The sequence below is a fragment of the Haliotis rubra genome, unplaced genomic scaffold (genome assembly GCF_003918875.1).
Source record: "Haliotis rubra isolate DU_JTF1 unplaced genomic scaffold, ASM391887v1 Scf1669, whole genome shotgun sequence".
NCBI classification, from domain to species: Eukaryota; Metazoa; Mollusca; class Gastropoda; order Lepetellida; family Haliotidae; genus Haliotis; species Haliotis rubra.
This window is the reverse complement of record NW_025765635.1, coordinates 106734-123083: the sequence shown is the minus strand read 5'-3', so window position 1 is coordinate 123083 and position 16350 is coordinate 106734. Positions and strand designations below refer to the sequence as shown.

General features: G+C 39.7%; 1 protein-coding gene and 1 long non-coding RNA gene across 3 annotated transcripts in view; both read right to left on the bottom strand.

The window, feature by feature from the left end:
- Positions 1-1701: 1701 nt before the first annotated feature.
- LOC124272138 lies at positions 1702-2073 on the bottom strand. The gene is made up of 2 exons (XR_006897256.1): positions 1990-2073; positions 1702-1857 (listed from the first exon to the last, which is right to left on the bottom strand). It is a non-coding gene; the product is annotated as an uncharacterized LOC124272138 (long non-coding RNA).
- An 8929-nt stretch (positions 2074-11002) lies between these two features.
- The window catches only part of LOC124272136 (vacuole membrane protein 1-like), a 29121-nt gene continuing 23773 nt past the window's right edge, over positions 11003-16350 (bottom strand). For both annotated transcript variants that reach the window (XM_046707284.1, XM_046707283.1), the window contains exons 9-12: positions 14844-14960; positions 13403-13464; positions 12710-12812; positions 11003-11320 (exon numbers count right to left, since the gene is read on the bottom strand). In XM_046707284.1, coding sequence (XP_046563240.1) covers positions 11162-11320; positions 12710-12812; positions 13403-13464; positions 14844-14960 — 441 coding nt within the window. In that variant the 3' untranslated portion in view covers positions 11003-11161. The remainder of the gene's footprint in view (positions 11321-12709; positions 12813-13402; positions 13465-14843; positions 14961-16350) is intronic.

The window sequence follows — 16350 nt, the reverse complement described above, 5'->3', positions numbered from 1 at the left end:
TGAGATCATTGAGTGAATTTTAGTTTTAGGTCAACTTAGCAATATTCCAGCAATATGGCTGGGGACACCAGAAATGGGAACAATCTGAACAATTTATTTTCAAATTTCAGACAGCAAGGATTGGAAATTAGAGAGAAACACATGAGCTTTTGGGCAGATTCTGTTATTTAGTGGCAACCAAGAAGCTGCATGTAAACTGGTTCTTGAAAAGTTTGTTATTCACATATTTTTACATCAATGTAACCTGTAATGTAATGAATTTTAAATCTATGTACTCGTCATCGAGCCTCATACTCGCAATAACACCCGCGGATACAGGTTAGTATAGATCTTCAGCAACCCATGCTTGTCGTGAAGAGGTGATTAACAGGATCTGGTGGTCAGACTCGCTGACTTGGTTGACACATGTCATCGGTTCCCAACAGTGCAGGTCGATGCTCATGAAGCTCTTGATGTTCTGGATTGTCTTGGTCCAGACTCAATATTTTACAGACGCCGCCATATAGCTGGAATATTGCTGAGTGTGGCATAAACTAAACCACTCATTCACTCACTGCATGCCGAACTACCATACCGCGATTGCTGTATCATCACACCATTACTTAGCAGAAAGTTGAATAGAAAGGAGGAGCAGTAATTTTGGGATGATAGGACATTAGTGATTTTATTTTTACCCAATACAAAATTACTTTCTAGTCAAGAAAACATAGATGAGTAACTTGCACAATCACTTTTACACAAAATAAAAACAAACAATTGTTTAGCTCTGGCGCATATACTGCACAACATACAGCTTGCATACATATTCTAACCACGGATTTGACGGTAATCACAGTCTTGCACAATCATCGAAGATTATTTTCTTAACATTTAAGGAAGTAAAACAAAATATTTTTGGACTGGAATATATTTTCATTATTTTACCCTATGGCCCTGATGTTCCTAGGCTACAAATCTGTAATCCTGAATCACACTTTGTAAATGTGCCAAGCTATGGGTTTGTCGAGAATGCCAGGTTCTCCATTACCTGGTGTGAACTCTGTGGTATTTGGAAACCGTCTACGGATCATTACCTCTTTTCTGAATATGAAACTGTCTAACACAGAAATAAACATAAACACATCTGAGTTTAAATGATGTCCATGTTAAACATAGCAAAATAAATCAATAATATTTTCCGCTTCTGCTGTTACTTCTATGACAAAGGACATGGCTACTAAAATAAAAACGCCTTCTGTCAAAATAAAAAACTATACCACTGTGACATTTTGAAAAGAATACAAAATCTACTGATGACATGATAAGGAACTGTTTGAGTGGTGGGAGATATTGTGCAGTAAAGCAGGGCATGATTGAGTATAGTTTTACTCCGTTTTTAGCAATGTTCCTGTAATATCACGGTGGGGACACCAGAAATGGGATTCACAGATTGTATCCATGTGGGGAATCGAACACAGGTCTTCGTGATCTTGGTGAGCTCTTTAGTTAAACCACTAGGCTTACTGAAGCATGGTCTATAGCTACCGACTATGTCGGCATACTATACTTCCAAAACAAAATCATGGGTAAATTTTGGGAGGAGTGGATCGTCATATTTTGAGCAAGGGATCAGCAGGAGAAAGCAGGAACTTCTGATAATGACAGGGATGGTTTGAAGGGAATGCATAAAACGCGTCCATATACAAACTACAAACATGAACATTTTACAATAAATTGTATATTCATATACTTATCCAATCTCAGACAATACATTTTCCTTCTTTGATTCAGGTGTGGAAACAATTCGATATTAATAACACGTTTCCAGCTTCCAAAAACACCTCACCACAACACAACCCCAGTTGTCACTGTGGTCACCTCTATAAACAGAGGATCGAACACTGCCTGAATCTCAGACACATGCCCAGTTGTCACTGTGGTCACCTCTATAAACAGAGGATCGAACACTGCCTGAATCTCAAACACATGCCCAGTTGTCACTGTGGTCACCTCTATAAACAGAGGACCGAACACTGCCTGAATCTCAAACACATGCCCAGTTGTCACTGTGGTCACCTCTATAAACAGAGGACCCACGGAACACTGCCTGAATCTCAAACACATGCCCAGTTGTCACTGTGGTCACCTCTATAAACAGAGGACCGAACACTGCCTGAATCTCAAACACATGCCAAGTTGTCACTGTGGTCACCTCTATGAACAGAGGATCGAACACTGCCTGAATCTCAAACACATGCCCAGTTGTCACTGTGGTCACCTCTATAAACAGAGGATCGAACACAGCCTGAATCTCAAACACATGCCCAGTTGTCTTCTCAACCTGGCCATGAGACTGAATGCAGAGGATGTTATGTGACCAGGTTGCATGTTGGGTGATCAAACAATTGTTCACATGATAAAGCTAAAAGTCGGTTCACACCAGGATCGAAGGAGGATGAAATGTATAGTGTGGTATAGGATAAGTTTCAAAATATCATAAATATACATTCTTGCATACATATTGGACTTGTATAATATAAACACATAGTGCCATCACACTTGTATTCGTCAATACAGGATTGTATAACGTAAACTCCACCACAATGACAATATTCTGGTATCAATGTTACCTGACAGATGAGAACCATGCATAACAAAATCACCTTTTCATGGCAAAGTGAAACTGATTTACAGTTGGATCTATGTAGCTGATATACACATACATGATGGTTGAAAGGGAAGTGGTTATGGGTAACGAGGACATCAAATTTATTAAAAGAAGACCTATTACTCGGATATCGTACCTCTTAGCATGAAGGTCTGAGAACACCTCTCTTGTGTCAGGTGACTGGATTTCAGGATCTCAAAAATGAACATAATTAGGCAGCTCTGAATGTAAAAAATAATGACTGTTACTAAAATACACCAAAAGGGTAAAAAGCTGAGGGTATATTTTTGTTCTGTGGCTTATTCTGCTTCCTAAATAAACACTTCCAACCTGGGTGTTCAAAATTCACCGGATGCGACATTCTGTGTAAGCGTCCTAGGATCTTGATGCAGAGTGGTCCGATGTCAGGGTAAAGGATCTGATTTTAATATATTTTGAGGAATAATAATTGTCGGACAATATGTACATCTATGATTCACACTGGGATGAGATAGGAACAAGGACGCATCTGGCCTGGATTCATTAAAAGATTTTTGATGACCAATTATCTTGGGTCGTTCAAATTTCGGAGTCGTTCAATATATATCAACTTTATTTGTCAAGAAGTAATCTGGGTAGGTCAGTGTTATGGGGAACCTGTAAATATCCAGGTCACAATTGTTCTTCAGCAACCCAGCTTGTCATAGAGGCGACTGACGGGATTGGGTGGTCGAGGTTGCTGACTTGTTCGACACTTATAACCGTATCCCAACTGCGTAGATCGATACTCATGCTGTTGGTCACTGGATTGTCTGATCAAGACTTGATTATTTACAGACCGCAATCACATAGCTGGAATATTGCTGAGTGCGGAGTTTAACAAACAAAGAAACAAACAGTATTATGGAGAAAAAGGTGATAAGTCTGTGTAAGTTAGTTGTTTTACTGCCACTTTGAACAGTGTTTCAATTACATGATGGAGTGTCAGCGTAGTATGACAGGAAAGACTGAATTCTAAATTAGGTTCTGTGACTGTTACATTTTACGATCAAACCCAAGATACCATATAAAATTCAAGTCATGGCGTGGTATGAGCGAGTGAGTGAGTATAGTCGTACGCCACTTTCAGCAATATTTCAGCAATGTCACGGCAGGGGACACCAGAAATGGGCTTCACACATTGTGCCCATGTGGGGATTTGAACCCAGGTCTTCGGCGTGACAAGCAGACGCTTTAACCAACAGGCTACCCCACCGCCCTGACGTGGTATGAAAGATAACGGTTCCCAAATTATGTTAGCCGTCTGGCTAGCATGCCTGAAAGTTATCAGTCCACAAAATAATTCACTAGTCCGAAAATTTGAACGTAGACACTGGTTTCATCATAAAGCTACTAATATGATTAACATTTTTTTTATCAGGCCATAATCTTGCATGATCTAAAAGTGTGTTATAACTTTACAAGTCGGATAGAGTGTAATATTTACCAAATGACCCCATGAAAATTCACTAGCCGATCTCTCACATGACTTTACAGTCGATCTCACATGACTTTACAGTCAATCTCACGTGACTTTACAGTCGATCTCACATGACTATTGTTGGTGTTTCAATGATGATGGAATATATAATAAAATAACTATCATTACAAATTAATTATCATTACAAAACACATACATAAACTATACATAATTACATACACTTCAATAATCAAATATCTAAAACATCAGTCGCTGTATCCTAAAGGATTTTCTATTAATAATAAATACACACGCTTCCCTTTTTCCCAGATTACAGTAAATATTTGAACAATTACAATATTTTTACGCCGGAAAATAAATTAAAATTTAAATCATGATTGTATGTTCTGACCCTGGTTGCTGGCTCTGGTTATTCAGAAAATACGAAAAGTCTCTCATTTGTATTTGCTCCCTGTAATTAACAACGTGAATTCTGCTTATAATACAGTGAGACCCTTTATACAGACATCAGAAAGAAACCCTGCCGGTTGATATTTACACAAATGTGGTCCTACTATTCTCCATTTATTGCTGCCACTTAATGACCTGTGTCCACCATTGTGATTGTTGTGTTCACTAAACACAACCAATACAGCCTTCATGAGGTTTCATACACTTTCTAGAGGTTTCATACACTTTCATGAGGTTTCATGCTAACTTAGATTGATTCAAAAACAGTTTGGGATCATGACTATTTTGTGGATACTGTTTTTGTCAAGCGTGACTTTGATACTTTGATACTGCTTTTTATTTACGTGAGTGAGTGAGTGAGTTTTATGCCCCTTTTAGCAATATTCCAGCAATATCACAACAGGAGACACCTGAAATGGGCTTCACACGTTGTTTTGAAAGTGTACTGTATATGCAATATGTCATGATCCCAAACATTTTTTGCACAGTCTAGATAAGTTATTTCATTTCATATGACAGAAATGAAAACAAAGAAATGCTACACTTATAAACAATACTTCCTGATAAAAATTATGATCTAATAAATATGTGCTTGATATTTCATATCAATGTCCACACTTTTCAGATTATATGACAAATATGTAATTTTTGGAGTAAAATTGATATTTTATACTTATCCTGACTCATGCTCTTTTTGCTTGTCTTCTTCTTCTTGCGAACATAGTGGAACACTTGTATCTCCCTAATTGAAGCTCCCTTCAATGTAAAATCCCTAATTAGTACTCACCACGCGTTACCTCCCTTCCACAAGCTGGCAGGGGAAGAGCCACCCTACCCATGTGCCTCTACTCTCACTGTATACTGAGCCCAACATTTGAATTTACAGGAAATCCAAAGTGTTATGTGGGCAGGATGGGAGGGCTGACCGAGTCAGGATAAGTATAAAATATCAATTTTACTCCAAAATTACATATTTTCCTTATCCTGACTCATGCTCTGTTTGTAGAATCTTACAATGGCACGGAGGTGGGAATATCTAATACTTTGGATTTTTTAATAATTAGTGATTTGAACTGTGATGATTGTAATAACCCTATGGGAACTTCATAAAGGCACTGAACTGATGAATTCCTGCTGCTAACTTATCAGCTGCCATATAAAGGTTATTACCATGTACTTATTATGATAAAGTATATATAACATTAATACAATGCTAAGACTAATAGACTTAAGCTTGTTAATATGCTAGTATAAACTCCTTAGAGTTTGTTAGCTAAAATACTTTAAGATATAAACATAGTACTAAGCTTAAGATATGATTAAACTTAAGCTAATTATATAATAGCAAACTCTTTAGAGTTTGTTAGTTAATATACTTATATGATATAGATATAATGCTGAGCTTAAGATATGAATAAGCTTTAGCTACATATATAATAGCCGAACTCTGTAGAGTTTGTTAGCTAATATATTTTTATAATATGAGTATAGTACTGTGCTTAAGATATAATTAACTTAAGCTACATATATAATAGCAAAACTCTGTAGAGTTTGTTAGCTAATATATTTTTACAATATGAGTATAGTACTGAGCTTAAGATATGATTAAACTTAAGCTATATATATAATAGCAAAACTCCGTAGAGTTTTGTTAGCTAATACATTTTATAATATAACCATACTGCTTAAGATATGATGAAACTTAAGCTAATTATATAATAGCAAAAAACCCTTTAGAGTTTGTTAGCTAAAATATTTATATGATTTAAACCTAGTATTGAGCTTAAGATTTGAAGTAAACCTTAAGCTAATTATAGCAAATAAACCTTTTAGAGTTTTGTTAGCTAATATACTTATATGGTATAAACATAGTATTGAGCTTAAGATATGAAGAAAACCTTAAGCTACATGTATATAGCAAAAACTCCGTAGAGTTTGTTAGCTAATACATGATATAATGTAACCATAAAGCTTAAAATATGATGAAACTTTAAGCCCAATATATAATAGCAAAAACTCTTTTGGAGTTTTGATAGCTAATATACCTATATGATATAAACATAGTACTGCGCTTAAGATATGAATAAGCTTAAGGTACATATATAATAGCAAGAAACTCCGTAGAGTTTGTTAGCTAATACATGTTATAATGTAACCATATTGCTTAAGATATGATGAAACTTAAGCCAAATAGCAAAACTCTTTAGAGTTTGTTAGCTAATATACTTATATGATATAAACATAGTACTGAGCTTAAGATATGAATAAACTTAAGCTACCTATATAATAGCAAACTCTGTAGAGTTTGTTAGCTAATATATATTTTTACAATATGAGTATAGTACTATGCTTAAAATATACTTAACTTAAGCTATGTATATAATAGCCAAAAACCTCTGTAGAGTTTGTTATAATGCATTTATCATGTAACCACTGTGATGATAAAAAAGAGGTTAAGTAAATTATATATAGCATGAAGCTATTTAGTACTGTTATAAGATAAGTAAAAATCTGTTAGATTGACTTATCTTCTCCGAGGAACTGTCAGCTGTTGTGCGAGGACCATGGGATCGAATTGGTGGATACCTGAGACGTCCTCGGTGGTGATATCTCTCAGATAATGGTTAGCAACCACCATATCGGATTTCCAGAAATAAACCCTCCATTATTCCAATAACATTTGTGTAGATCAATTGTAGAAGTTAGCGCTCTAATATCATGAGTATTAAAGCTCATGGAGGGTCGGAATAGGTCCATCCGCATATGCACGTAGTATGACAGTTCTGATCCAAACGGAGATATAGTACGTGAGACTTCACTCTAAGTTGATGATAGAGAGAAAAATCTGTTGCATTTTTCCTCCTGTTTGGTTCGGTGGAGATAAATTTACAGTGCTCTTGCTGGCCATCATTGATATAGAATCATCGTATCATGGAGTCCAAGTATGTCATCCAGGCGTGTTCATAAATCTCACTTGTGAGGTGTTGGAGCACTATATTCATATCCCCAAGTTGGGCGTGAAACTTCCGTTTTATTCTCCAAACAGAAGCTTAGTAGGTTTACTAACCATCTAGTTGTGTTAGTCGCTGATGAAATTCAGCTGTAGTCTGAAGCACGCTGTGGATTTAGATCCACTTGTATCTTTCGTCTAGGTAATTCGCTGCAAAGTCCTTGACGATGTAGGTGCACAACCAGGTGTGTCTGTCCTCGTTGAACTTTATGTAAAATCGCCTGACTGCCGATCCCTCGTCTTAACTTGACAGGGGAGGTCTCTAACCTGAAGAAAGCAGTCTAATCATGAAGGTTCAGGTTAACTGGACTGTAATGAGGCTTGCTCGTTCACTGATATATAGTTGTCACTTGTGACGTAAGTCTTGAACTGTGAATTGAGATCGACCTCTGTGTAGGTCGTTTTCCCTCGCGGTCCAATCAGAACAAGGCATTTTGATTCTGTATAATACCCGCTGTGATGTCACGGTGTGGCGGGAAAAACCCACCTTGAATAAATTCTTGTAAATTACGTTGATATTAGCATAAACGTGGGTCTTAGCCCGTAACTTCCTCGGGTTATCCGGTGACCACGTGTTTCGAGGGTTAATGGTAACCGCTGCTTGAAACCTCGGCGTTGAAATATCTCGCTCTGTAATCTTAATGCTGGGTAGGTTATTTTCCTGGTTGTCGTAAAGTAATTTCAGTTTTGAATATAATTCCGACTTCCTTATATATAAGGGTACAAACAACTTGCAAGTTGTGAGCTTGTAGACTGTATACATGAATGTATCGTCATAATTGTAGAATTAAAGTTGAACTTGTACATATTTCTTCTCAGAAACGTTGACGATTATGAGTTATACTCGCTGCAACAAGGCTGCTGTTCAATTTCGATATTGAATTGTCTGCAGATATGCGTAATGGTCACTCATGTAGATAATCGTATCGTCGTCCAGGATTGCATATTAGCAATTTATACGGAATAGTTGATTTCTGTGAAGATCTATGAAACGTCGTTGACTAAATAATACAGCGACTTTCTGTGTTGTAAATAGCCTGTGCAATTGTCTTCGCGTAGGCTTATAGACGGCATCTGGCATACAGTTGATAAACAACTTATGCAACGTCTTGAACGGACTGACGAGTAGCTATATATGACGAGTGGCTAGTACATGGAAACCTTGGAGGAGACTTCCTCGGTGAACGCCGGAGACTTCGCGAAGTTCTCAAAGTATCCCTTCTAGATCTTCTGGGTGAAGTAGACTTGGAGCCACTTAGCCTTCGCGACCTTCGCGAAGGTATCGAGTCAAAGCCTGATTAGTATATATATATATATATATATATAAATATATATATATATGAACGCTGGCTTCGCGAACAGCCTCTGTGTTTAACAGGATGTGGGATCGGCGAAGCGCTACTCCTCCGTGACGTCCCTTGTAGCTGGTGAGGCTCTAGCTCCTTCTCGGAGGCGGTCTGGGACTTGCTGGTAGTGCATAAGTAGGGCCGCATGGATCATCTTATCATCTTCAGAAGTCGTGTTACGAAGTCTGGTGATAAGTGTCTTATTCATCTTTCTAGATCTATTTAGGCCAGCGAACATACGTCCCGTCATGGATTCAACTGAACCAATATACGATTGTAGTTCTTATTCTTGATATCGATGATCAACTTGTCTATGGGTTGATCTTCTCGGAGACTTGTGAGGGGAACGTTGATAGTTTCGCGAAGCTCTTGTATAGTCCCTCGATGTCCTTCTAGATGATGATGATCTGGATTCAGGTGTCCTTCGCGCATGCCTTCGCGAAGCTTCCTCTGCGTCCGGTCCGGGGGAACGACGATATGACCTTCGCGAAGGCTTCCGTGATGTCTGATGGTCCGAGTCCACATCTAGGGATGAAACCGAAGAGGGTGATGATCTATCCTGCCTTCGCGAAGTCCTTCGCGAAGGCTGTACATCTATGTCCTTCCCGCCTACGCGAAGTCCTTCGCGAAGGCTGTACATCTAGGTCCTTCGCGAAGGCTGTACATCTAGGTATCGTCAAGGTGGTCCGTGACTTCCTTCGCGAAGGTGACATCGTCCTGGCTGCTACGTTGACGGGGGTTGCCTCTGGGGTGCTGTCTACGTTGGAGCCTTCGCTAAGGCTCGGTCCCTGCTTATGCAGTCTGTAGCGGTCCTCCATCATGGTCATAATTTGCCGCATCAGGTCCTCAGGGATGGTCTGCGACGAGGTCGTCGGTGCCTTATCTGCGGTGTTAATGGAGGGGTCCACAGGAAAATCGTCCGACATCAGTGTAGAGGCATCAGGTTGCATGGTGATCTCTGCTGATGTCGCGTTGTAGCTGTCACCGGGTCGTTTCTTGTGGCGAATGCGTCGGGGATGATGATCAGCTGATCATCGTAGAGGTCCAGGTCATCGGCTGGAACAATCTCGGTTGAGAAAGTCCTAGTAGACTTCGTTGATTTCCCCTCAGAGGTCGACGCTGCCCTGGGTGTGCGACGTCTGCGTTGAGTGTTGGTAACGATGGGACCCTCAGGACGATCATCGAATATCAGCGTTGGTACATCAGGCTGCATGCTGATCTGTTCCGACATCGGTCATTCTTTTGATGTACATCAGGTATGATGATCGGCTGATCATCATACAGGCCCAAATCTGCGATGGGAACAATCTCGGCTGTTGAGATGTAGTAGAAAACCCTCTAGTCTTCTGCTGCGACGATGGGATGTCTGGGGAAGCAGGATGCTTCTTGGAGATGGCGGACTACGTCCCACGCCTCTCCACCACTCTAGCGGAACACCACACGGGAGGGGAGTCGGCCAACAGCAGTAGACTGGCGAGGGGTTCAGGTGTATCAGTCAAACTAGACTCGGCATACGCGACCTATCTGCTGCGCGTCTCCAACGCAAAGTAAATATTAATAAAAAGGTAGAATTGGATAAATTAGTACCGCAACTGCAACGTGAATATAATGAACATGGCGCCGTACAACTAAGTCATATTAAAGGCGGATCAGCAGCAGCATAAAAAACGTAGTCTGCAATAGTACAGAATTTTCATCAACGTAATCCACTGAAACAAACACGGCATCCCGTGAATAAACTGTAGAAAAACGACTAAATATCAATATATAATCGTTGAAGGATACTAGCTAAACCTCTATAGATGTCTATACGAGGTAACTAACTAAATATAATTCAAAGGATATAGTGTGTCGGGAGACACAGGCGCTCTCACGTCCAGCTCACTGGGCGAAGAAGGAGAGAGTGAGGCACATGGGTAGAGGTGGCGCCCTCGTTCCCGCGCTTGTGGAAGGGAGGTTACTCGTGGTGAGTACTAATTAGTGATTTTACATTGAAGGGAGCTTCAATTAGGGAGATACAAGTGTTCCACTATGTTCGCAAGAAGAAGAAGACAAGCAAAAAGAGCATGAGTCAGGATAAGGAAAAATTTAAAGTATTATAGAAAATAGTAAATAATTTTGATTCATATAGTAAGAGTGAAATGACAGATAACTATAAAAACAGTGAGTCAGTTTATGATTTTCAGTAATTGCAAATAGTACATGTAATCGGTGCCACGGTGTAGTGGAAATCTTTGCTGTGGTTGTGTCTACTCAAGGCTGACTTTAGTTTTGCCCATTACTGCATGCTTGGCTTTGCTGAGTCTCTTGTGATAGCTCTGTGCCATGGAGTTGACTATAGACAACACAAAGTATATCACCATGACAATCACTATCTTCTCGAATATCCATGACAACACGTTGGTGTCCTGAAAATACAAACAGACTTATTAGATCTGTGTTCCACATGTTGGATGGGTGGGATGCTGCTTCTTATTTTGAGTGGGTGGGTGCGTGCGTGCGTGCGTGAGTGAGTGAGTGCAATATTCCAGCAGTATCATAACAGGGGACACCTGCAATGGGCTTCACACATTGTACTTCTATTGTCAAAGCAATCGTAACGCTATGACTGTCATAACTGCTATACTGTAACATAAACTTACGACAATAGTAGCGCTACGATAGCTTTGTGAAACGGGGCCCAGGGGTGGAGGAGTAGGGGATGAATGGTCGCTTGTGACTGCAAACGACTGGGTTCAATTTCCCTTAAAAGTATAATGTGTGAATCTTATTTCTAGCATCCCAGGTGTGATATTGCTGGAATAGCTTATTTTGCGATTGTTTGTTGTTTCATACTGCACTCAGCAATATCCCAGCTATACGGTGTCAGTCTGTAGATAGTCCAGTTTGGACCAGACAATCCAGTGATCAACAGCATGAGCACTGAACTATAAATAATTGAGACCGGACCAGACAATCCAGTGATCAACATCATGAGCATCAATTTACATAATTTGGATACGATGCCATGTGTCAACCTAGTCAGTGAATCTGACCACCTGAACATGTTTTCTAGAAGGAGTGTTTAAACAAATAACTGAAGCACTCATTACACTGTAAAGTATTAGGTCAATATTTCAGGAAGGTCTGAAGTAGGAGACACTTGGGTACAACTCATTAGCACGGGCATCATGCTGGCAGAGACACTTGGGTACAACTTATGAGCACGGGTATCATGCTGGCAGAGACACTTGGGTACAACTTATGAGCAAGGGGTATCATGCTGGCAAAAGAAAAGAATTGTTTGAAGTCAGGAATTGATACCAATGACCAACAGATCCTTGCAGAACGAAGGGAGATTAATCAAATCCCTCATTTCAAGTGACCTAGTAGTTGGGCTGCAACGATTCACACAGGCCTCGATTCGATTTGATTTTCGATATTGGACCCTCAATTTGATCATTTTCGATTCGATTCTTCATACAAGTCAAAAACATCAAAGTCTGAGGGTTTATTAAACAACACATATCACACTGAAACCTTTTTCTAGGATTTGACTAGGAAATCAGGAATGTAAATGATGTAACTTTTTTCAAACAAATAAAGTGATGTTTAAACACAGAACAGCGCTCAAATACTGAATTGAAATAGTGATAATAGTTATCAAAAATCGAAACTAAGGTGTCAGATTCAATTTTCGATGAAACGAACCGAATTGTTTGCAGCCCTACCTATTAGTGTCTATATTAATGAGGGACCTTTCAAACAAATACAGATGACCATGCAGATCTTGCGGTACAGGTACAGTAACAACTCACCGATTGTGTCCCGGTTCCCATCTTGTGATGTAACTTCTGTTTCTGTTGCTCCAACCACTTTGCGAACGGCGTCTGTAGCGACATCCCCACCGCTGGTATACTCCTAGGAACACAGTACACAAGTATTACTCTACCCAATACACAATGCTGTCCTAAGGGAAATAATGATTTCTGTAATACTAATTCCACATGAGAAATAAAATGTCACTACATTGATATTAGAATCAGAATTCACTGACTATAGAATCAGAATTCACTGACATTACAATCAGAATTCACTGATATTACAATCAGAATTCTCCGATATTAAAATCAGATTTCTCTAATATTGAAATCACTATTCACCTATAGTAAAATCAAAATTAGACAATATTACAATCTTAATTTACATTGTAGATAAAATTGTACAATCTTCCGGAAATCAGTTCCAAGTTGGAAACCCCATGGTATAATGTGCCAGTCTGTAAATGATCTAGTCTGGACCAGACAATCCCGTGATCAACAGCAAGAGCATCGATCTACACAACTGGGATACGACGACATGTCAACCAAGTCAGCGAGCCTGCCCACCCGATCCCATTAGTCGCCTCCTACGACAAGCAAGGGTTACAGATGACCAGTTATTCCCGGATCTTCACGGGTCCAATGGACTTCATTAGTATCACGACAAGTGTGAGAGCATCAAATACTCACCCCAGTAACCTGACTAAACTTTCCACATGTTGTTTGCTAAACAGGAAAATAACAAATAATTTCTGGAACAGAAAACACATACATGCCATCAGTACATACAACAAAAAATGTCAATAAATATACATATGGGCCGCATTTCACAAAGCAATCATAGGGCTACGACTATCGTATCTCTATACTTTAACATAGAGTTACGACAGTTGTAACACTAACATTGCTCTGTGAAACAGGGCTCACATCTTTTATATCTCAGAGATAACAAACCTTTATTTAATCTACATATGCATTAGGGCTGCAGCGAATCAACTGCAAGGCCAATATGATACATATCACGAATACTGGGTAATAAATTAAATATCAAGTCAAAAGCAGATGTATTATTAGTGAAACAATGACAAAATATATTTTCTGACATGTTTTGATCATATTGATAGTTTAAGACGACAATGACACGTTGCATTACTGTCAAATTAAATAGAACTGTATTAAAGTGTTGACCATTTTCCAACCTGGTTTGGATATATATTTTGCATATTTTGTTTTGATAAATAACACCCACATTCATGCAAGAACATTCCTTTTTTAAAATGTTCATGAATATTTGATCCTAGAGATTGCAAATAAAGAATAGAATTCATGAAGGGATGCTGTTTGATTCACCGATATGCACGTGAATCGTTACAGCCCAGACATGCATATATAGAGTATATCATATGAGTGCCCATGTCATACTATGTTAATCACCTGAGTGCCTAAATGTTGGTATTTCCCGAGCAGGAGCGACGAATATGCCGATATTTAGGCACAAGTGAAGTAAACATAGTATGATATGGGCACGAATATAATATTCTGTTTATTACCAAAGTCGTCAAATTGAGGAAAATACAACCAAATCTACTTTGCAGAACGCAACAACACAGAAGAAATGTGACGTCATAGCATTGTTCATGACGTCACGTCACCATGACAAAGTGATATTTTGCCCTAGGGCATCGTATGAAAAATTTGAACCCCGATATTTTCGCCCTCGTACGTAATAATCATAACTATACAATACATCAAGATTATTATTATATGTTTTTCCATTCAGCAACATTCAACCTAAATAACAGCCGTCTGTAAAGAATGCTGTCAGACAATCCAGAGATTGACATCATGAGCACAGATCTCTTTCCCTGTTATTACTATAAGAATGAGTGAGTGAGTGAGTTTAGTTTTACCCTGCACTCAGCAATATTCCAGCTATATGGCGGCGGTCTGTAAAAAATCGAGTCTGGACAGACAATTCAGTGATCAACATCATGAGCATCGATCTACCCAGTTGGGAAATGATGACATGTGTCAACCAAGTCAGCAAGCCTGCTGTGACAAGGATGGGCTACTGAAGATCAATTGTAACACAGATCTTCATGGGTCCTGTGTTATAAGAAAATAATCTTACCTGTATATGCATTTTAATAATGGCTTTTCCTATAAGTGTTGCACCGAAGAATGTCCAGAATGGAATGAGGAAATGGCCGCAAGTGATGCCAGCCAGGTCGAACAATGGGTTTGGGATCTGGAACAAAAAAACAGCCTGGTTCAGACGGAGAAGAGTGAGTGAGTGAGCAAGTTTAGCTTTACACCATTTTTACTTGGCAATAATCCTTCAATATCATGGCAGGGGACACCTGAGAAATGGGCTTCTAACATTGTACCCATGTGGGGAATTGAATCCTTGTGACGAGCGAATGCTTTAACTACAAGGCTACCCTACCGCCCCTTCAGATGGAGAAGTCCATACCATGGTTCATACAGAAATGTCAAGATGCGACAATTCATACCAAGTTTGTTGTTTAATGCCGCACTCAGCAACATTTCAACTATATGACGTAAATAATTGAGACTGGACCAGACAATTCAATGATCAACATCATGAGCATCAATTTACACAATTTTGGAAATTTTAATATAAATTGTATATTTATATACTTATCCTCTCTCACGACTTGCACCTCTCTCTCCTTGCTTTGTTTTTTAGTGGAACGACTGTAAAACTTTTTCCATAGGCCTCCTTGTCCATTCGCCTGTGCACTCCATGCTGCTCTCCTTAATTAGCTTCCTAGTTCCTAATAAAGCTTGCAGCATGCTCTACTAATTGCCCACGTGACTACCTTGAATGATCATTCTCATCTTGGAGCGAACTTTGTAATCTGAGTAGTGGGGAGGCTGGGCGGGCATCCATCGCGTGATATAGGATAAGTATATAAATATACAATTTATATTAAAATTTCCAAATTTATCCTATCTCGCGACTTGCACTTCTGTCTGGACAGTGCAAACAGCTGGTCTTGGAGCTGTGTGGACTGATGACAACCGTAGATAGCGATGTACAAGGGAAGCCTGTTATGCATGCACGCAACTCCTATGCTTGTAGTGGGTTCTCTGGAACCCCTTGGCTTACTAAGCACAACGACCCCAGGGAGATGGGTGCTTCCGAGCGATGTGGTGTTCGGCCGCAACCTTGTACAAGACACGGGACACAACTCAGCAAGTAAGCCTTGCCTCGCCACGATTTACAAGGTACCCCCGTAATTAAAGTCTTGTGACTAGAAACAGGCCAGCCCCTGCTTCAAGAAAGCTCCCCAGACACCGACCGAGGCGGGTCAAAGAGAAACACAACTCGGCATCTCCAAGCTTTAACGTTCAGTTCCGGGCAGCATCAAATTGACCCTCACTCCTTTGCTTAAGCTTAGTCAAAGGATGTGTCCGACAACTTTGGAGGCAGAACGCAACGAAATCCACTGGAGTTCGGGAGTGTCACACTTCACTGATGTAATTACTCCATGGAGTAGAGGTCAGTAAGCGTGAATGTCGAACACCTCTGAATCGTCATACTGATTGTGCCTCAGGTCTGTAGGGCCACGCTAGGTGGCCGTATTCCGATGCCTTGGTATGGAGGCCAAGTG